The 20,296-nt window shown below is 37.1% G+C and overlaps 1 protein-coding gene across 3 annotated transcripts in view; it reads left to right on the top strand.

Moving 5' to 3' along the window:
• CCDC141 (coiled-coil domain containing 141) overlaps positions 1-18,636 on the top strand; it is a 101,267-nt gene extending 82,631 nt beyond the window's left edge. Inside the window, exons 23-31 of one of the 3 annotated variants that reach the window (XM_054209911.1) lie at positions 237-344; positions 966-1,049; positions 4,535-4,685; positions 5,226-5,421; positions 7,361-7,533; positions 15,967-16,121; positions 16,220-16,349; positions 16,446-16,611; positions 18,347-18,636. In XM_054209911.1, the coding sequence (XP_054065886.1) occupies positions 237-344; positions 966-1,049; positions 4,535-4,685; positions 5,226-5,421; positions 7,361-7,533; positions 15,967-16,121; positions 16,220-16,349; positions 16,446-16,611; positions 18,347-18,473 (1,290 nt within the window). In that variant the 3' untranslated portion in view covers positions 18,474-18,636. Of the gene's footprint in view, positions 1-236; positions 345-965; positions 1,050-4,534; positions 5,422-7,360; positions 7,534-15,966; positions 16,122-16,219; positions 16,350-16,445; positions 16,612-18,346 lie in introns of those variants that run through there. The other 2 variants (XM_054209910.1, XM_054209912.1) reach the window with 2 other exon arrangements.
• Positions 18,637-20,296: the final 1,660 nt, after the last annotated feature.

Below are 20,296 nucleotides of genomic sequence, written 5' to 3'. Positions count from 1 at the left end.
AAGATCCACTCATCTTTCAAAAATGTTGTCTTTGTCCAGGAATGAACGAATCAGGTTTTGCTGCATATTTTTACCATAATTTTACCAATTTACACTTATGCTGATGACAGGTTCTAGATAAGATTTCACTTCTTTTTTTTTTCTACTCTCTTGTACAGAGTATAAGTCGGTGTGTAGTTAACAGTTGCTACCTTCTATTGTGCATAAGCTTACTTAATTTTATTTTCTCATGGCAGAAAGATGAGTTTTCTGAAGAGCTGGTTACTGTTCAAAAAGAAGAAAGAAATGGTCAAGAAGCACGTGAGACTGCTCTTAAAGACAAGGCAGAGCAACAAAAGCAGCAGGTTAGTTAGGTGCTGGGTTGTTTTAACTGGAATTCTATTTCTTAAAAGGTTTTGTGTATTGCTGGAAGGTTTCTTGCTTTTTGGTCTTAAAGCCTCCCTTAATATGAGTGTTATCAGTGTAGTCTTGGTCATTTATCTTTCTTTTTTTTTTTTTAATTACCCCTTTGCTTTCTATCCAATCCACATATTCTTCATATGAATTTTATTTTTTAGCCTTCTTTTTATTTGCCCCGGTATCCCTTTTCTAAAGTGATATTATTTTAATAATCTTTTACCAATTTTTCTTTGGTCCTATTGCCTCAGTATTCTTAATGCAAATGTTGTCTTTGTGGCCATTCCTTCTTCCTCAAGGGAGAAAACACATTCTGCTCTCTCCTTTATAATATGACTTAAGGGAATATATGAAGTAATAGAGGAGACTGCTGTTAGTATTTCCTAGAGCCCTAATCATATAATCCCTAGAGACAAGCTATAGAAGTATTTGATTTATAAGTAATATGCTATGTGAGAAGCCTCATAGTTCAGAATTTGAACTAAGTAACAGTGCAAATTGTGGTTCTTTGTTGAATCATTATGGTCTTCATCAGAAAAAATAGTGAGGTTTAAACATTTGTCTTTCAGATGGCACCAAGTAAATTGCTTACAAACTCAGAAAGCATTACTGAGAAGAGAAACAATACTCTATCTCCTACCAACACTAAACAGGTATCTGCTGTTCATATTGTTTTGGGGTTTTTTTTAATCATATTGATGGGCGTTGTTGTGTACTCTCAAAGGAATTTTACTCCTTAATTCATTGCAGCTCAAAAGTGATGGATATTGTTATAGATTGGTGGGCTTTGATTGTCTTTGCCTGTACAGTATTACAAAAACCCAATGCAAAACAAGCACATAATTGCTTCAGTTTTGCAACACTGAATAACAGGAAAGCAGTCACGGCAAAAACATGATGGAACACAGCTACAGCTGTCAGCAGTTCAGGATGACATCACGTCACAGATAATCTGCTGTACTGTTGATACGACACTGTACATCAAATAAATAACAGAACTCAGCATCAAATAGTCGTCTTCACCCTCACCTCAAAACATCTAAGTTATGTTTCAGTTTCCAAAATTCCGTGCAGCAGAGATCATAAATACGTACATTCCAAGTATGGATTGCATGTTGAGGACAATCCACAAAAGGAAATCAGATAGTAAAAGACTGGGTATGCATTTAGAATGATAAAAGTCCTAGCAGACAAGCATGTTTTATTCATGGATATACAGTAAATTAATATGAATGGTACCAAATTGTCAATAAATAAATGTAGCATTAGAAATACAGGCAATTATGAGATGAATGAGATTAATTCCTTCAGCTTAAAGAACATTTTGAAGCCTTGGGATCCTGGATGTAGATGTAAATAATTTACTATGCGAAATAGTCTGGTAAATTGGAGTGGATGGTAATATATTGAAGTCTTTAGAAAGGTAGGATACACTGGTAATTGATTTAGAGCTCTAAAATTTCCATTTTGCAAGCTGATAACATAGACCAATACTGCAAAACATTAAATTGTGATGTTTTATAGAAATTTAACCAACATTAACATTCCCTTCAGTTCAACGCAGAATTATCCTGTAATCTGTTGATGAGCCAAAATTGAGCCTAATTAATTTTGTTACCTCCATTCCAAGTCAATGGGAGTTTCACCTTTGACTTGGAGCCCAGATTTCACTCAAAATTTTGTGACTGATCTGAAAAGCCACCCTCAGGAGAATCACCTCCCCTAGCAGATGTCTGTAGCCCTATTTGCTATTTGGCTAGGCCGCAGTTTTGTCAGTCCTCATCAGACTGTGCCTCAGCTGCCAAGGGGAGAAGTCAAGGGTATGCGAAACAGCAAATATCAGATGTGAAGTATGGCAGCTATGATGACTCCACCCTTTTCATCACTCCATACTTCACTTAAAGAAGTAGCAGGTTCTTCTCACTAGAGCTTTTCTGTCTTCCATTTCCATCCTTTCCAAGGAAAGACTTGGCCCATCCCCAGCCCCTTGTCTAGTGAGCCAGCAGTCTTTAATTTTGTCTATACTCTGCAAGCTAGTTTTGCAGTATTAATTTGCTTCAGTAATAAATACCACCCTCTAAAAAGTGGCCTAGGCCTTCTCATGGCACATTCACCCTCATGCTGCTTTGATCCCACGTGGCACACCAGGGCTGAAGGTCTTCCTGCTACCAAAGCCTGTCTGACAGCTTGCTCACTCACTGCCCACCTGACATTCTTTTCCCCAGCGTTTTCCCCAGGGACATTTTCCAGCAATGTCTTAAATAACTCTGCTCAGTTCCGTGATCTCCAGATGAGGTGGCCATGAAACTGACAGCACATCCCTGCACTAAGATCCTAAATTAGTCGCTGGAAGATTCCTACGTTGTTGTGGCCCTCCCTGTAGTTACCAAAATGTATGCCACTGTGTGTACATGTGTGTAGGCTCCTCAATAGACTGAATGAATCTGGACCACGGATTTCATTCAGACAGTAGAGACTGACTATTCAGAAAGTTTGACCTATGCTTTTTAATTATATCTGCTCAGAATTTAGCATTCTAAAGAATTTTTCAACTTCTTAATATTTAATCAGATTTGGTTTATTAAATTTGTTAGTGCAAGTCACATCAAAACCGCCATCATTTACTACTGAAGTGCCTATTAACACTTCATTTAAGAAAAACTTGCAAATCTGGTCAGGCTTAAAACTGAGAAAGTTAATTAGAACAACACTGACAAAGTTAAAAGAGCTAGCTTTTCTGAGTAATTGGAAAGGGGGAAAAAATTAGAATTTCACCAAATTGGAAAGTCAATTATAACTGATCATGTTTATATCCATGATCTATCCATACTGAAAGACACTTTGGGGCATGTCTCCACAAGCATCAGGGGACGCTTGTGGAAAACACATTTAATACCCAAACTTGAACTTCATCTTACAACCAAATAGACACAGTAAAATCCGAGATTTGTTACAATCATTCATTCATGGATCTGCCATGAATCACATGGCATTGAAGTAACAATTGTATTAACTTGGAAAAACATCTATATTAAAGCTACCATATCTACCGGACCAGGGCACATATGAGGTTCTCTTACTTCTTTTTACTTTTATTAATTTTGTGCACTGTTTATTAGGTTATATTTACAGCAATAAAGCATGAATGTGCTCCCGCACTTTTGTACTGGATACTGCCAAAGAGACCTGGTTTTGAAAGCAATGACATTCAGTGTATCAGACGATTGATTTGAGTGAACAGTTCATAGGTGATAGAAACATTGTATGGTAGATTATGTATTATTTTGTATAGAACTCAACAACGGGAGAATAGTATTAGAAAACATTATGAACACCTTTGGTCAGAGTGCTGGCATAGCACAAATGAAGTAAGCCTGAATATGTGATTACACTTTTATATAAAAGTCAAGCAGCAGAGAAGTAATTAATAAATCAGATAATGTCTTTGATGCTTGGCGATTAAAATTAATGCACTCATGCCACGTCCAATTCTTTTTGAAACATGATGAGAGGAATTTTTTTTTAATTCTGGATCCAAGATAATACAAAAATAATTTTAACATTGTTTTCTGTTAATGTTTTGACAAGATCTTGAAACAGCTGGTAAAAAATGCTTGGAAAATACCTTGAAGACGTTGGTTTAATTCTGTAACCCTTGAACATGACTGGTGACTCTCTCAAAGAATCAAAGTCCGATAACTTGGCTGCTAATATATTTTTTTTTCTATGTAACTGTTTCCCATTTAGATGTAATTAGGCCACCTCCTCCTCTACTTTCCCCTTGCCAATGCTCTTATAAACAGCAGCTACAGGAAATCCACAGGCTGTCATTTTTTTATAGACAGAAGTACTTTTTCTTTTATTGCTACTGTTACAATAAATGCTTATATATAATAATATCTGCTAGAATCTATACAAACAGTTTGAAATTCAAGTCAGCTGCTGCAAAACTTTCTGATGAATTATCCTTTTCCACGTATTTCCTCCTGCTTCTCAGAAAACATTAAACTTAACTAGAAGAAATATTTCAAATATTGTTGCTAGCTTCTGCATGAAAAGGGGGTCCATAGGATGATAACTCATTCTCTCTCGGTTTTTCTTCTTCTCTCTCATCTCTTCTTTCCCCTCCTAATTTAAGGAGAGGAATAAATTGGCTGATACTCCAATTATCTGTCCAGCTGGTGAGGATCTTGTTTCACAGGATACAGAGCTGTCATCTCCAGCCAAAGAGGATAGTTTACAGACTGAATTCCTGGCAGAAGAAATACCCTCCGGAGATGAATATGAGTGTATATCACCTGATGATATCTCTTTGCCACCGCTTTCTGAGACACCAGAATCCAACCTTTTACATTCTGAAACAGAGCTAGAAGAGCAGTGCTGCTGTAGTTCTTATAGTCTGCATGTCAGTTCCTATAGCTTGCAAATGCAGAAAACCACTTGTATTAAAAAAGTGATGGAAGCGTCTGATCTCTTAACAAATTCTGCTTATGCTGATGCTACAAATAATAGAATGGAAAAACCATCAGATCAGTTCGATAAGTTTTGTATTTCTTCAGCAGATTCTGGTCCAAAAGTCAGAGCAGTGTCTCCTTTGACTTGTAGCTTACAAGGAGAATCTGAAGCTAGCACTACTTCCTGCACTATAGATGCCAAACCAGTATATAGCATGATGAGTGAAGCGTGCAAAACACATTTGCAACACCTTGAAATTCGTAACAGCATGGCAGAAACACAAGAACAATTGCATGACTTGAATAACTGTACTAAAACCCAGGACAGGCTGCATGCTTTGCCTGATGCATTCTCAGGTTTCATGTTTCAACCAGACACCACCAGAAGCTGTCAGAGGCAGATGGTCACCCGAGAAGAGATTAAAAGTTCATCAGAAAAGAACAGCATGGCCAGCCTAACTGGACAGGCGCCTAACTTCTCCCAGCTTCTGTCTAACAAAACCGTCATGGAAGGTTCTCCGGTAACTTTGGAAGTAGAAGTAACGGGATTCCCAGAGCCTACACTGACATGGTGGGTAGCTTATAATGAGAAGTAGTAAATACGCCTATTAGCAAGGCACCTTGAACCACTTATAACCAAATTATTTAATCTATAGACTAGAATAAATGGCTTGTATCCTTTCTACTCCACACTTCTGCACGATTCCCACCTTCAAAATTGCTTTTGACAATTAACCTACTTGAAATGATCCCTCTGTACTTAATTTTATGAATAATGAGAGCATCAAACTACTGCAAGCATATCCAATGTTTTTTTAAGCAAATACATCATATAGTTTTTATTCTGTAATATGACATTCCACTTGTTCAGTAATTTCTTAAAACAAACGCACACTCCAGATTTACTGTAAGTAAATTCACCTACATTTTTTCAGGGTCTTGGCACTATATATGGATGGACAGACACATGCATGCACACTGAAATATATAGCCACTACATATACATAGAGACACATATTTTTATATATGTGAGAATAAGTTGTTGAAAACTGGAGAGAGGTTACAGGTTAAAAATACCCCCTAAATGTCTACACTAAGAGAACCAGTTTTATATATTATATATTTGTGTGCACTCTCTATCTCTCTCTGAATTGTTGTATGTCTAATTAGGTTGCTTTATACTGCATTTGTGAGAAATACAGATGATGTAACATAAACATCTTTTTAGATGACCTTTTAGAAATTCCCTCCCAAAGGGAATAGGGACGGAAAGAGGGGTAGGATTTCAAGATTTTGGTAGTAGTTCTCTGTTGGCATATTTTCCTAAAATCTTACCTCATTTGCCATTTCTTCACTTATTCCATTAGACTTAACAATGGAAGCCTTTCTTTTAATGTATTAAAGTTAGATATGCCTCTTACTGGAAATGTTTTGATGTTAAGATTATTATTACACGTGTAAAGAATAAGGCAAACTATACACTTCTAATAAGCTGAATTTTCTTCTATGTCACTGAGAAAAATACTAGGCACTGGAACCATGGGGCTATACTGTGTTAGTATGAATAAAGTTACTTTGCTTTAAATCCCGGTATTCTACACTTTGAGGAGTATTGTTAGTGAAATAAGAAGTACCCTCAGTTCTATTTTATTGTAAGAAAGCACTTATTTAGCTCAAAAATATATACACTGTTGATAACATGGTCTTTTAAAAAACATCATTCAACTGAAAGCATTTTGCAAATCAGAAATTTATGAAAACAGAAAAAAAAATGGGGTTTCTGTATTAAAAATTTACCAATACCACGTATTTTGTACTGATGTAGACTTTTTTTGGATATACACGTGAAAAACATTTCTGCGTTTGTGTCATGTTAAATGTAGCTTATGCTGAAGCATCATAAGGCAAGAAGAGCCAGAATTTTCTCCCACTTCCAATACGTAAATCTGGAGTCAATACCAGACATGGTGACGGATCCTCAAGTTTTAGAATATGACGCTCTCTGAAATAACTCCTGATGCATTGTTCTATCCTGTTTGATTATGGGACCTAAGTAAATGTTAAGTGGACTGGGAGGAACAGGTCTTTGACTGTTCCATATACTAAAGGCACAAGTTCAGAAAGTTTGTACGTTGCTTATGCATTTTAAGAGCCTATTCATGAGTTGAATGTGGATTGACCTTACTAGCAAAAAAGTTTCAGCCCAAAACTGAGGGCCCAGGCCTTCATGCTACTGTCTCCAATACTGCAGTGAGCTAACTGTGACTTGTCCGTTGAAAACCGTTTTCAGAATCGCGTTTTCTAGTATTAAGAATCTATTATCCAACAATTTGAATTGCTTAAATATTCATCCATATTTACATATAACTTTAAAACTGGGGAATGAGAGCGCAGCAGCGAGCTCTATCTCTTGCTGTCAATGGAGTGTTATAGAGGTTGTCTGAATTTGCAAAGTTCTGCTTGGCATTCAGTGATATAAATCTGACTTGAAAACTGACTCTCTGCTTCAGGTACAAGAAGGGCCAGAAACTGACTGCAGATGAGCACTTAAAGCTTTTACAAAAGGAGACAAAGCATACTTTGTTCATTCAGAAGGTGTGTGATAAAGATGCTGGCCTCTATGTTGTTCGGGCTAAAAATTTGAACGGCACTATCTCATCAAGTGCCATTCTCCACGTGAAAGGTAACAGGCCACCTATTACAAGAATAGACTGGATAATGCTGTGTGTCATCTATATTAGCATATCACTAATATACTGGCTATTCACAAAACAAGTACAATATTGACTGCACTGGACTTAATTCTCACATTCTCAAAGTTAAATTTATTTTCTTCTGCATCTTTCACAATCTGTACCAAACCACTTTTATGTCACACTTGATATATTGCTTGTTTCTTTAGTTACCAGTATTATGTGCTTATTTTCCTTTGTCGTAGTGATTTTGAGATAAAAAAGTTACAAAGGTTTTCTAGAATCTGAGGCAGAGTGTTGCTTTCTAAAATGCAGGCATTACAAAGTGTTGGAAACAGTTTTAATGGTTATAGGTATTTTAAATGTCAAGATACGCCCAGATGGAGTGCTGAGAATGTGTGTTTTATAATATGCCTTTTTGGGGGAGGGGGTTGAAATGGTTTTTAAACATTGAATAGATTATTTTGAACCACATTTTTCTTGTATATTTTTAAAAAACTTTTATTTGTAGGATAAAACTTCCTAGTAAAGAAACTGTACCATTCATGATTGCACTAGCAGACATCAAATTTAGATCTGTCTCAGGTCAGCAGAGTTTCCACAAATGAAAGTTGCAGTAGTTTCAGTAGAGTTGTGATCATTTGCACTGCAAAGGTTTGACCCAGAATCATCAGGATTTGTGTAAGTGGCACCTAGCATACAGTAGACCAATACCCCCAAATGTTTAAAAAATGAGACGTTCCAACATATCAGTATGCTTAGGTAGATGCTTGTGATACTTCCTCTGCCTTCTTATATAATTAAAGATATAAATATTTCTAATAATCCACTAAATTGTTAGCATAAGACAAGAAAGATAACAGTTTATGAAGTGGGCGTTTGTGCATGTTTAAAAATTTTTAACATACTGATTTCAAACAGAATCAACCAAATTGGGGAAATACTCAAAAGTGTATTCATACAAAAAAAAAATTGTTTTATTTCCATCAAGTAGACTTCTATAACTTCAAAGCAGTAGATCCAAACCAGAATTTTGTTCACCTACATACTGTGTTTCATTCTTGACAAGGACAACCACAAATATTATTTTTTATTAAAGTAGTAATTTGTTTAAATATTTGATAACAATGTAACTGTGTCAGTGGAAGGCTTCATTTATAAATCCTCAAATGTAACTTCATTTTTTAGCTCCAGTACTTGTTGTATTTATACAGTAAAACAGTTGACAAACAGCTACATGATTTTTCCTGCATCTTTGATTTGCAAGTTTTGTATTACAGCTGCGTTTGTGTGGAAAATTTGTAGAGAGGAATTATTTACTTTCTCTTGCATAATTTGCTGAAATGAAGTATGCCTTTTACTGTGTGGCATCTTATGAGCAGAACATATATTGCAAATTGCCAGGGGTCAGTGAGATTGAAGACTGACATTTAGATATTTTGGCCCAGTGACTGCAACTTTATTAAAATTCCTGTAACTTTGAAACAGGAGAAGTCCTCAGGGGAATATAACCTCACAGCAATACGAGAGGGAGCAGGAGGAGGAGGTCGTGGGCAGATGGGGGAGCAAAGTAATTTCTAGCTGAAATTGGTATTACCCTTAATGAACACATTTCCAAGTTTAATCGTCTCCCAAAAATTTTGATTCATAATAATTCAGGTATAAAAATCACCTGTTTTCCTAAAATGTACTTTCCATTTCACAATAAAGTTAATTTTAACAATTAGTATGATTTTGAATGTTTCAATTTTCATAAAAGTGAAATTCAGTGTAGTGGTTTTGTGCCCTTGTGACTTTATGTATGGTTGTTATACAGCAAAGAACCTCTGTGAGTTAAGTGGACTTGCATAAGTGGTACATTAAGCAATATTGTGGTAAGAACAAACCAAAATGCCTCTCCTACATGCTGTAAGGTTTTGCATGCTGCAGAGCTGCCAGTACTTGATAACTTTATCCTGTTCATAACACTAATTTTCTGTTTGAAAGTGAATCTTCTATGTGATGGCTGCCCTTCAAGCTTCTATTTTTACTGAGGGTTGCCATCGTTCAAAAATTAAAAGTAATCATGGATGTCCTTTGACTTGTTTTTTGCTTTTCTATGTAAATTTAAATAATACTTAGGTAACTTTTAAAGGTATTTTTGCCTTCAGCATTAAGGCTAAATGAGGAGTGAAAGCAGGGATATTCTCTTTCCTCTTCTTCCTTGCGTCTGCCAGAATTAGGCCTTTAAATTAAGCATTAACTCTCATAAGGCTTGTGACAGAAAGAGTCATTGTAGCTCTACAGATGTTGGGCTCAAAGCTGCATCTCTGTTTTAACTTCTGCGTCCTTCACCTTGAAAACTATGGAAAGTTCAGTGCTAGAATGGTCATTGTTCTGTCTTTTTATATGGTCAGTATGTGAGTTCAGAAATATGCATGTGACCTTTTTGGTTGGAGGAGAGCCATTTGTTGAGCAAAACAACACTGTGAAGTGAGTCTCTGTCCTTCAGAAAGCAAGGCTAGAGCTAGAATTCCAGCCCTGCTTGGAAAAAATTGTCCCAAACTCACTTGTACTTCTATTAAAGCAGGAGAAAAAGATGTGAACTTTTCATAATGTCATAGAGCAGGAATTTGAGGTAGCTTGGATCTAGACTTGGATCTTCTTGCTTGCTTTCACTTACAGAAAGACCTCTCGCTATTTATGACAATCAGCCTTACAAGCTAAGGCAACAAAGGGACACAGAACTGCCGGACAAGTGTACACGGATTATGGGGACAAATTCTTTCCCCTCCCTTGTAACACTTCCTGATGTACATCCAGCCTTCTAGAGTATTACGGTAGAGCAGGCATGCAGACCTTTTCCCTCATAAACATTTGCAGTGAAGCTGTTTCCATTAACTTCATTTAACAATCTTTAGAACAAGTGGGAGAGATGTCATGTACTTGCATTACCTGAGATTTGGCAGCCAGAATACAGGGCTGGTTTGCAAATATGTGTGAGAGTAAGAGATGCAGCTTTGAATCCAAGTGGGAATTACTCCATCTTTTTATTAATATTATTTAGAAGCTAGACAGTGATGTAGCCTTTTATTGGAGTTTGACTTACATTCCTGGTTCCAAGCATAGCAAGGAGGACTGTCATCTTTCCTCTAAGAGGGGAGGAATTAGAGTAGCCTGAGAGAGTGAGCAAATTTTATTCCAACATTTACAAATCTGTGCTGCATATAGTAAAATTCTGAGTACATATCATGCTGCATATGTCTAATTGAGTATAATAATATTTTGCCCCCTTTAGCAGAAAAAATATTTAAAATCAATACAATGTTTATTTTGTTTCTTCTGAATTACGGTTTAAATAGTTCATGAAATGACCCTTGTTGCTAAAGTTTGTATTTTTCTTACCTATTTTTCTCTTTTTTCATCTTATTTTGAAAGTACTATTGGTAGTTCATGCACTGAACAAGACATAAAAGTAGTTTTTCTCCATGGACTTTTTCAAGGCATGGCTATTTGGGACTTGATTTGGTATTATATGCGCCAGGAAGGCTTTCCAGATGAGGAAGCTGTATTGACATGATGCCCCTGTAACTGTTCACTGCTACAATGTGGTGTTGAAACAGCACCCACACTCAATTTTATTGGCTGGAGAAGGATATTTTTAAGCCACGTGTATCTAGAAAATAGCTAAAGAAAAGCTGCCTTCTGCCCACAAAACTACAAAAGCAGAATGACAGTGAAATGCCACACTTGGTGACCTTAACACCAATTTTCCTGCTTGAACCATAAATGCTTGTTGTAACTGACAAATTAGGTAGCCCAGGTTTCAACAGAGCCTCGAAGAAAAAAAGATTTTAAGGGTGTCAAACAACACAAAATTATTCCACTGGGGAAGGGAAGATTAAAGCAGCACTCTTTGTACACCCTGATTAAAATTATATGTGTCTAAAGCTTATATGGAAGATCCCTATAGCTTACCTGTCACTCAGGGAAGCCAGCTGGCTTTCTAAGGAAAATCACCCTCAGTTTTGCTGTTCCGTTCAAAAGCAGCTGAAGTGGCTTATGATCTGCTTCTGTGCCAATGCATCAACTTTCATTTTTATTCAAACGTGTTATCTGTGAAAGTAAGTTTCCTACTACTGGACTAAATCCTGGAATTGAGTTCCTACTTAAATGTTAAGTAAGATCTTTCAAGTTTGACTCGTGAGAAGAAAGTGAGATGCAAATGAATCCAGCTTTTAAAATCTAAGTACACTATTATTTTCAAAAGTACACACAAGGATGATATTCGTGCTATTGCTATATAACAGTCACTGTGAAATAATAAAAGGTCAAAAAACCCCCCACCTCGTCACTTCTGAGAATGTTGTTATTTTTGCACAGTCAAGTGTTCTAATTAATAAAGGTATAAACATAAGGCTAGAAATTGCATTAGCACATCTGTAGATCTTAATAAGTCATTGTAGAAGTATGTAATCCCTTTGTTCATTAAACATTTCCTCTGAGAATTTGAACATTTCTGTAAATTTTAGATTAACAAAACTTGATTTCATGAGTATGGTATTGCATCTTTAAAAGAGGAATAGTTATAAATGCACAAGTTTTTAATGGGTATGTGGATACCAGCCACATTTTTAATCGCTGCAAGAAACGATATTAAAAAAGGAGAGATTACAGATATTGGATACACAGCAGAATACTGCAAGTCTCCTGGTTTCAATGCTTTGCTTTGTAAACAAAGGTGTAATCAGTGCTGATTACTGCTGTGTTGGCAGTCTGGGTTTAAATACTCTTTATTTAAGGACTATAACGAATGTCCTAAAAATCTTGCTGGAAAATTCCTGCTGTTTTCTGTTCAGATAATCTTTAAAAAAAAAAACAAAAAAAAGAGTGACAGTGAAACAGTGATGTAGTCTCATGATGTTCTAATACTTCTCTGAAAGGAAACCACACTCATTCTGTTTCAGCAGCAATTTCAAAGTAATGTGCCCCCTCCCCCCCTTTTTTTAATAGTTGCTGTTGTTCATGCTTCAGTTCCTCCTCCTTTAACCACACTCTATAAGCAGGGAATACATCTAGGTGTTTTACATTGTTCTGGCTCTGCTACTTTCTTGATTTACAGTACTGAGTTCCTCTCATCACAGTCACAGTTTGAACCTATAGTTACTTCAAGACCCCAACATCTTTACAACTTCCTGATTGCTCTCTTAAAGAGCAGATTTAAATCTCAATCTCTCTAGCCTTACCATAGAAACATTATATTTAGGCATGTTACTAACTTAGCCTCCCTTCCTCTTTCCCCATATGCGGACACCCATTAAGAAAGTAAGTGATGAATGAGATTGCCGGAATACAAGATATGGAGTTGTGTGAACAGGTATTTATACAAGGTGAATAAATTTGGAGGGGAAAGGCATTAATTACTTTCATTTTTCAAAAGAAGCAGCCTGTCTGAGGGCCCAAGTGTGAGTCAGTAGGCAAAGGGAGGATGAGGCATTCCCCTGTTTTGGCTCTGGACAAGATGTGGCTGGAGCTGCAATGGAGAAGTTGGCTTCCTCTCAAATGACTGGTAAGGTAGGCCTATTTCTGGACCTTTCTCTGGAGACTTTGCTAGGGTAAGCTAGTAACGTGTGTGTGTGTGTGTATATCTTTTGTGGCTTAGAGGAGCTGTGTCTTTAAAAATCACTGCTTACATTTACTTTAATGAGGCTGTGCCATGGTATTCAAGGAGACTGGAGCTCTGGATTATGGATATTTTTTATCAATTGGATCATGAGACCCACTTGGTATTCCTTAATAAAGTTCCTTCTGATTATTTTTCAGAGATTTTGCCTCAGTCAAGCTCCTAACACAAAGTGCAGTGTCTTAATTTAGAGCGATGCTGAGCAAAACCAAAGTCTCTGAGCAGTATAGTGTGAGTCTCGGTCTAGCCTAAATTTTTAGAGAAGATAGGGGAAAGTTTATAAACTTGCTAGTATCACATATCAAGACATCAGAGATTGGAAATTAAATGCTCAGAGTAAATAGATTAAGAATAACTGTGAAGCAAAGTAATAAAAAATGGCTACTGAAAACAATTTGGATCGACCTGGTCCTACCTGCGTGTGAGAGACTTGGGGCAGGGGTGAAAGCTGTGTGATAAAGCCAGATGCAGGTGATTTCTCCACCTGCAGTTTTTGCATTGCTCCAAGCTGCTGAGTTTTCCTTGCTGGTTCCCCGGTTTGCAGTAGAACTTTACTGATTCCTGCAAATAGCTTATGTAACGTTTAATAATTGGCAAACTTCTGATCTGAAGTCATCAGAGTGGGATTTCGGTACCACTGACTACCTGAAGGTTGCTGTCAGAGGATGAACACTTCTTTTACAGCAGACTTTGTTTCCCTGTTGAGTTCTAACCCTTAGAGAGTTGTAGTAACTGTCTCTTCATGGTTTTCTTTGCACATACTTTTCCCTTTGCTCTCTAGAAACTGGGCATTTTAGTTTTTACGTTGTGCTGACTTACTGATACAAAATCAAGATGATTTTGATCAAGATGATCATTGTCACCATTCCACTGAGATGATGATTTTTTTTTTTTTTTAATGGTAAAAACCACCCTGGTATGAGCTGCAGCCTGACTTCACAAGGTAATACAAACCACACAAGTAATGGAATTCAGCCAAAAATAACACAAGGAGTAGCTGATGCCCCCTTAACATTTTCTACTGGGTTACAAGCTAATCATGCACTGTTTATGACTTTGCCAGCTGCCTGCAAAGAGGAGGCAGGGGTGTAAGCTTGGTTCTCTTGCTTGAAGTGAAGCTGCAGATCCCAAATTTCTGTGCTTCAGGTGCACGCAATGCAACGGCGGTGGCAGCTTGCACGTGCTAACTTCCGACAGCTAAGAACTGAGTTGTTTGAGCTGCTGGGACTGGCTAATACAGAACTTAGGTTAGCAAGGGTATGAGAGAGTAAAACTCAACCTGCTTCTGCTCCATATTGTGGCCTAAGTCCTGCAGTACATAAGAAGAATGTAAAAGCAGCTAAGCTTGGAAGCTTATTGCAAGTAAGAGCTCACCTAAGTAGTGGATTTATTAATACAGTGGGTGAAAATGTCTGCCTCACAATGGTGACTGTCCCACATTTGGCAAAAAATAGCCAAGGGCTCAATATATTTAGGTTTAGAAGTTGCTGGGCACCTTTATGAGATATGTTGATTTTTGTTTCACAATAGCATAAAGAAAAAATTTTCATCCTAAAACAGTGGAGTAATGCTGGCTTAGTTGAGAGCAGTGTCAAGCTCTGTTATTGATCACAAATTTCAACAACTTTCCATTTCTGAGAAGGCCAGTGATTACTTCCAGTAAATATTATGGACACACGGTACAATTTATAGCGAAGAGGAGCAAGAAGACATTCTTTATATGATAGAAATGCAAAATGTTCATTTTTGTTGTAATAAATGTCTTTGTGTGTGCTTCAGTGTGTTAGCATCTGCTGCTTTGGATTCCCTGTGTCAACAATACTTAGTCTGAGTTCTGAGGTCATCTTTTTTTACTGTGGCCCTGGAAGTGGAACATTAGTGGAACCTTAGGTAGCAGTACAGTGGTCCAGTAAATCCAGCTCTACAGCTCAGTAAGTTACATGTCACATGAAGCAACGCTTTGATTCAGTACGAACTGATGCTCGTGATTGAAATTTCTTCAAACAATTTTGATGGGTTAATTTGTATTAGCCAGGTTTTGTACTGGTTCAGGTGTCATCTGTCCTCCCACAGTTGACATGAAGGCAGTACAAACTCAGTCCCATGTGCTCTGGATATTGCAATAAAAATGCAGTTACTTGCCCATCCTTGATCTGAACCAGATTTGTACTGGATGATCTAGTAGTACATGGTTTCAGTATTAATGATGGCCAAAATAGTGATCTTGATCAAAGCGGTACAGGGGCCACATTCTGGCCTTCATCATTTTTGCAAATATAGATCAATCTTGTTTTATTTTTTCAATAACTTTTTTTTGACTAGAACAATAGGGAAAAAAGTGAAGAAAGAGTGTGATGTACAACAATGCACTAAATGCCAAAGTTTGCTCTCTTGACTTTGTCACTTTAGATTTGTGTGGAATATTTACACTTCCACTTTCACTGGAACACGATGACCCACGTAGACTTGCCTACTACCTACACAAAGAACAAGATTCTTTAGCATTACCATGGGACTAATATCACTATGCTGATGCATATAATTCTTGGGTGCTTAATATCCCTGTGTTTCAACAAATTTTATATTATAGAGGTAAACAATGTCTGCCTACTAACTGTCTTGCGAACAAGTTATCCTGAGCTCCAAGCATCAATAAAGGCTCTCTTTGTCATGCAATGTGGTGAACTTTATGAGAACAGATTTTTTCCTTCAGTTTCTTTAGTTGTGCCTTTTTGAAATACAGTGAATATATTTTTCTCAGTACAAGGAATACAGCCAAACTTCATACACAAGTTTGAACATACAACTCTACAAGAAGGAGAAGATTTAATCCTGCATTGCACTATACATGGAAAGCCCAAACCAAATGTCTGCTGGATGAAGGATGATATCCAAGTGGTACCTGGAGACATCAGCGTATGTTTTAATGTTCTTGAAATATTTCTTGGCAGAAAGATAATATATTTTGGTTTATGCTACTAATGATCTCCTATGTACGTTCTATTGTTTTACAGATTGAGAAATTAGGAGATACCTATTACCTTTTAAAAAGAAATGTAGTCCTTGCTGATAGTGGGAAATATATCTGTATTGCCAGCAATGAAATTGGAAAGGCACACTGTTCTGCTTTCGTAACAGTAATAGGTAATTCAACCTACCAGCTGCATGTTTTTAGGCATGTTGTTGCCATATTAAATGAGCGCCTTGTTTCCACTTAGTAATGTTCATGTTTTGTTTCAGAGAAAAATAAACCCCCAGAAATTTCCACCATAACTCAGGCTAAATCAGAATGGGAAGATGGATACTTTTCAGAAGAAGTGAATGTCACCACAACTGGGCTAGTACAAGCCTATAACACACATGGTGTGCAAGATCAAAGGCCAGTGGCTAAACATCTCCCAGTAAGGTAACTTACAGCTTACTTTGTGCTACATCTGCTGGTACTCCAATAGCTGTAATGACCTTAATTTACAAAGCGCACATCAAACACTCTTCCTAATCCGATGAATTTTTGCATAACGCAAACCAAGTGCATAATGTGTGATTGCCTTTTACACTTAATTCTTCATCAGAAGATATGCAATTCTGTTAGATGAAAAACCTTGTAATACAATAGAAAATGGGGTTTGTGCAATAAGGTACTTAGTTTAGTGAAATAATTCTTAAAAAATATAGGTATCTTAATCTAGATATTCATGTAAGATTGGACAGCTAACAGAAACAAAGTATTCCAGAAGTTCAAACTGGTAGAACTACATGACGTTTCAATAACAGACTATGTAAACAAAGTTTTCTACTAGGTAAGCATCTTATTTAGAAGAGTAAGTATCAGTTCTAATAGCACAGGAACAGTCATTGTTCATTAATTGATTAAAGATGCCAAAAATTCCCACTGTGCAATCTCAGAAGATTAAATGAGATACCTGAAGTCAATAGTGTTTGTGGTGACTTCTTGCACAAGGTTAAATATTCCCTCCTGAATTTAGGCTCTGAGAGCCTACTGTAGTTCATAGTGCTAGAACTGCCTGTCTTTTAAGTAATGTATTCAGGGATGAGAGATTTTTTTATATCCTGTGACTGTTACCAATCTGGTTTACTCTACTATTAGTTCACTGTTACACTGGAAACATGGAACACATGTAGGTGGGGATTAGGAAGATTGTGCACATAAAACTAGGACTTGCTGTCAGAGGTTTTCAATAGAAAATACCTGAACAATTCTGTTGATAATGTTTATTACACAACTCTGAAATTGGTAATTGGTTTTATGGTGAAAAGCTGGTTTCGTGATGATACAGTAAAATAGCTTTTTTTCTAGAAGGTATGTGGATCAATGTAATGGAAAAGAGTCTCCAGGATTCTCCTGGCTTTAGAGAAGTGATGGTTAATATGACCTGGGAAGTCACTGAGAATCTGTGGGATTGCTATCAGGCTGGTCTTTCACAGTGTGCTAAAAATGTTAAGCCTAGAGTGGTCACGTGAAAATGCATTTGTTGCCTAAAAGTCTCTGAATTTTTTCTGATCTTTTCATACATAGTGAATTCTATGACCAAAAGCCATAGAAAAAAGAAAGAACAGTCATCTTTTGTCTTTAAGGTCCTGAAATTCGTCTATCTGCATGTAAAGCAACGTGTAAAAGGAAAGGAAAATTATTGCATGTGTTGATTCAAAAGCTGTTCCCATTTCATCATAAGCTGCCTGCACGCTTTCCCTCGTGCAGCTGATCAAGCACTGATCCCATATATTTTGTTCTTTTTTTTTTTTCCTGTATTGCTGTGAGATGGCAGATATTCCAAAGCAAAAAAAAGTCAAATGCAAGATCATGTTAATTTTACTTAGGGCACATAAAGAATTCAGAATGATTAAAACATGTAAATCATACAGAAAGGTCAAATTTCTCTTCATTTTTCTCATCTCTTCTGTTCTTTATAACTAAAGTGCCTCTGGCTATTTGTTATTGTCAGTAAGATGAGTTTGAGGATATTTTATGTTCTGTCTGGAATCACTCTTTATTTGATCTCTAATCTCGTATTGTCTCAAGACCACAGAGAACAGTCTATGCCAACCACCACTGTGTTGCATGTGAAAGGGAATGCTGTAGCTGCCGGCATTAAGAATATTAACTGACCTTTTTTAAACAGGTTTAAAGAGAAACTCTGGCTTCAAGGAGTGTATCTTGAACTTGAGAGGCCACAAGAGATTAGCTTCAATTTTGAACATGATCCTGTTCTTCTCCTGCCTGCTGCAGAGGATCAGAAGATGGACTGAACTGCACGATGCCCAGTCATGCAGGGTGCTCATGTTGTTTGCTGTGTCCTTTAGTAGATATTGCCCATAGGTCAGGAGATGAATCTTTGAGTGCTCTTAAATTTATATCTAGGTTATAATTTGTATTTGGTTTCTTTATAAGTAAATCATTAATAAAAGTCAACTGCACAGCAGTTATTAGACAGTGATTTCTGATTTCTTGCAGTTTTGTTCTGGTTTGTTGGACAAATCTAACAGAAGATGATGATGGAAAAAAGAGACACTAGCCTTTAAAATTACAGATCTCCTTGGTGATTCATCAGTACCCACTGTTTTATTCTTCTACAAATTCCATCAATGCCATCGATTCTATCAATAGTTCTTCCCACTAGCTTATATAGAGAATTCAGACACAAATGAATGAGGACTTAAAATCAAATGAGTTTATAACTACAGAATTCTCTGGTTTATTAAATACAGTGCTCATTACCTTATTTCTAACAGCTTTGAGACATTTTGAGGAGGCTGGGCATCAAAAGAAGTGGTTACTAGTAATAGCAAACCTTGTCTAATGAATGCTTATTACCAAGAATGTCTCCAGGGAAGAGGGAGTCTCTTTAAGGCAGCATAATGGAGAATTCTTCTGCTATATTGCTTCTGGTTTCAGGACTGGATTAGTGCGACACAGCAGTCCATCTCCAGTTAATGCATGTCATTACAGTCCACAGGAGTGGATTATGAAGCGATACCCACGCTAATTTTAAAGCACATCCTTAGTTTAACAAAGGACTTCCCAATGATAGAATTCCTCAGGACCCACAGCATCCATTCAGGATACAAAGAAAACATGAAGTGAAATTGAATCTTTTGGATTGTAGGGCAGTGTGATGAAATTTTTGGTCCATCTCTTGAATTCAGAGTCTAGGTGTCTTTTCTACTTCGCTGCAAAGCTCCATGCAGATAAAGAGGAGGACTTCCACAGTGTTATCCCTTTGGGGCGTTGAAAAAAGTTCAGAAAATACCCCATTTCAGACGGCTGTTTGACTGACGCAATAACCATCAGAACATCTAGTTAGACCTCAGAATAACTGTTCTTCAGCTTGATCGTTCTGATTCATATTTTCAAAGTCCTACCTAGCTAATGATTTGTATGCTACTCAGACTTCTGCTTCAGTGCACTGAATGGTATGGCTTTGTCAATACCACAGGTACACGTGTACTGTGCAGCTGCCTGTTGTGCAACATTTTGTCATTCTTTATATAAACTCTGTTTAGGCCTACCCTGGGTTTGTATACCCCAGCAATGCACTCGCACCTCTCACAGAGAGCAGATAGGGGTTTAAGCAGTGCAGCTTCTTTGTGTTTCATCCAGGTAGGCATCATCTGTGCAAAACTGGGACTGAAACAACATTTTTAAGAGTTGCTTAAATCGTAATGCCAAAAACATTAAACGTTTGTCTCCAGCAAGATGCAGGTTGGCTGGTAGAAACTTAAATTTATCTCCAAATTAAAGCACAGGCATACAGAGGAAACGAGCTGAAAAAAATATCATGTACATGTCTTCACCTGATCACATAAATCACTTGCTTGACATTATGGAAAACTCAATGGCATCCCGCCCACAGAAGAGTCACAAGGCTGTGTATACGTGCACGTAAATATAGTAGCTGAGGACTGCGGTTTTTGCTCTGCTTATTTACCCTGTATCTCACAAACAGCTTCTCCCAAAAGGGAATGGAGACAAGTATCTAACATCTTGTGGATCCCATACAGTTACCTTTCTGATGACTAAGCTCCTTCTTTGCACATGTTGTTTAGATTTAAAGATTTTACGGAAAATATTG

Source organism: Rissa tridactyla, chromosome 7 (assembly GCF_028500815.1).
Source record: "Rissa tridactyla isolate bRisTri1 chromosome 7, bRisTri1.patW.cur.20221130, whole genome shotgun sequence".
Classification (NCBI taxonomy): domain Eukaryota; kingdom Metazoa; phylum Chordata; class Aves; order Charadriiformes; family Laridae; genus Rissa; species Rissa tridactyla.
This window is presented reverse-complemented; position numbering and strand designations above follow the sequence as displayed.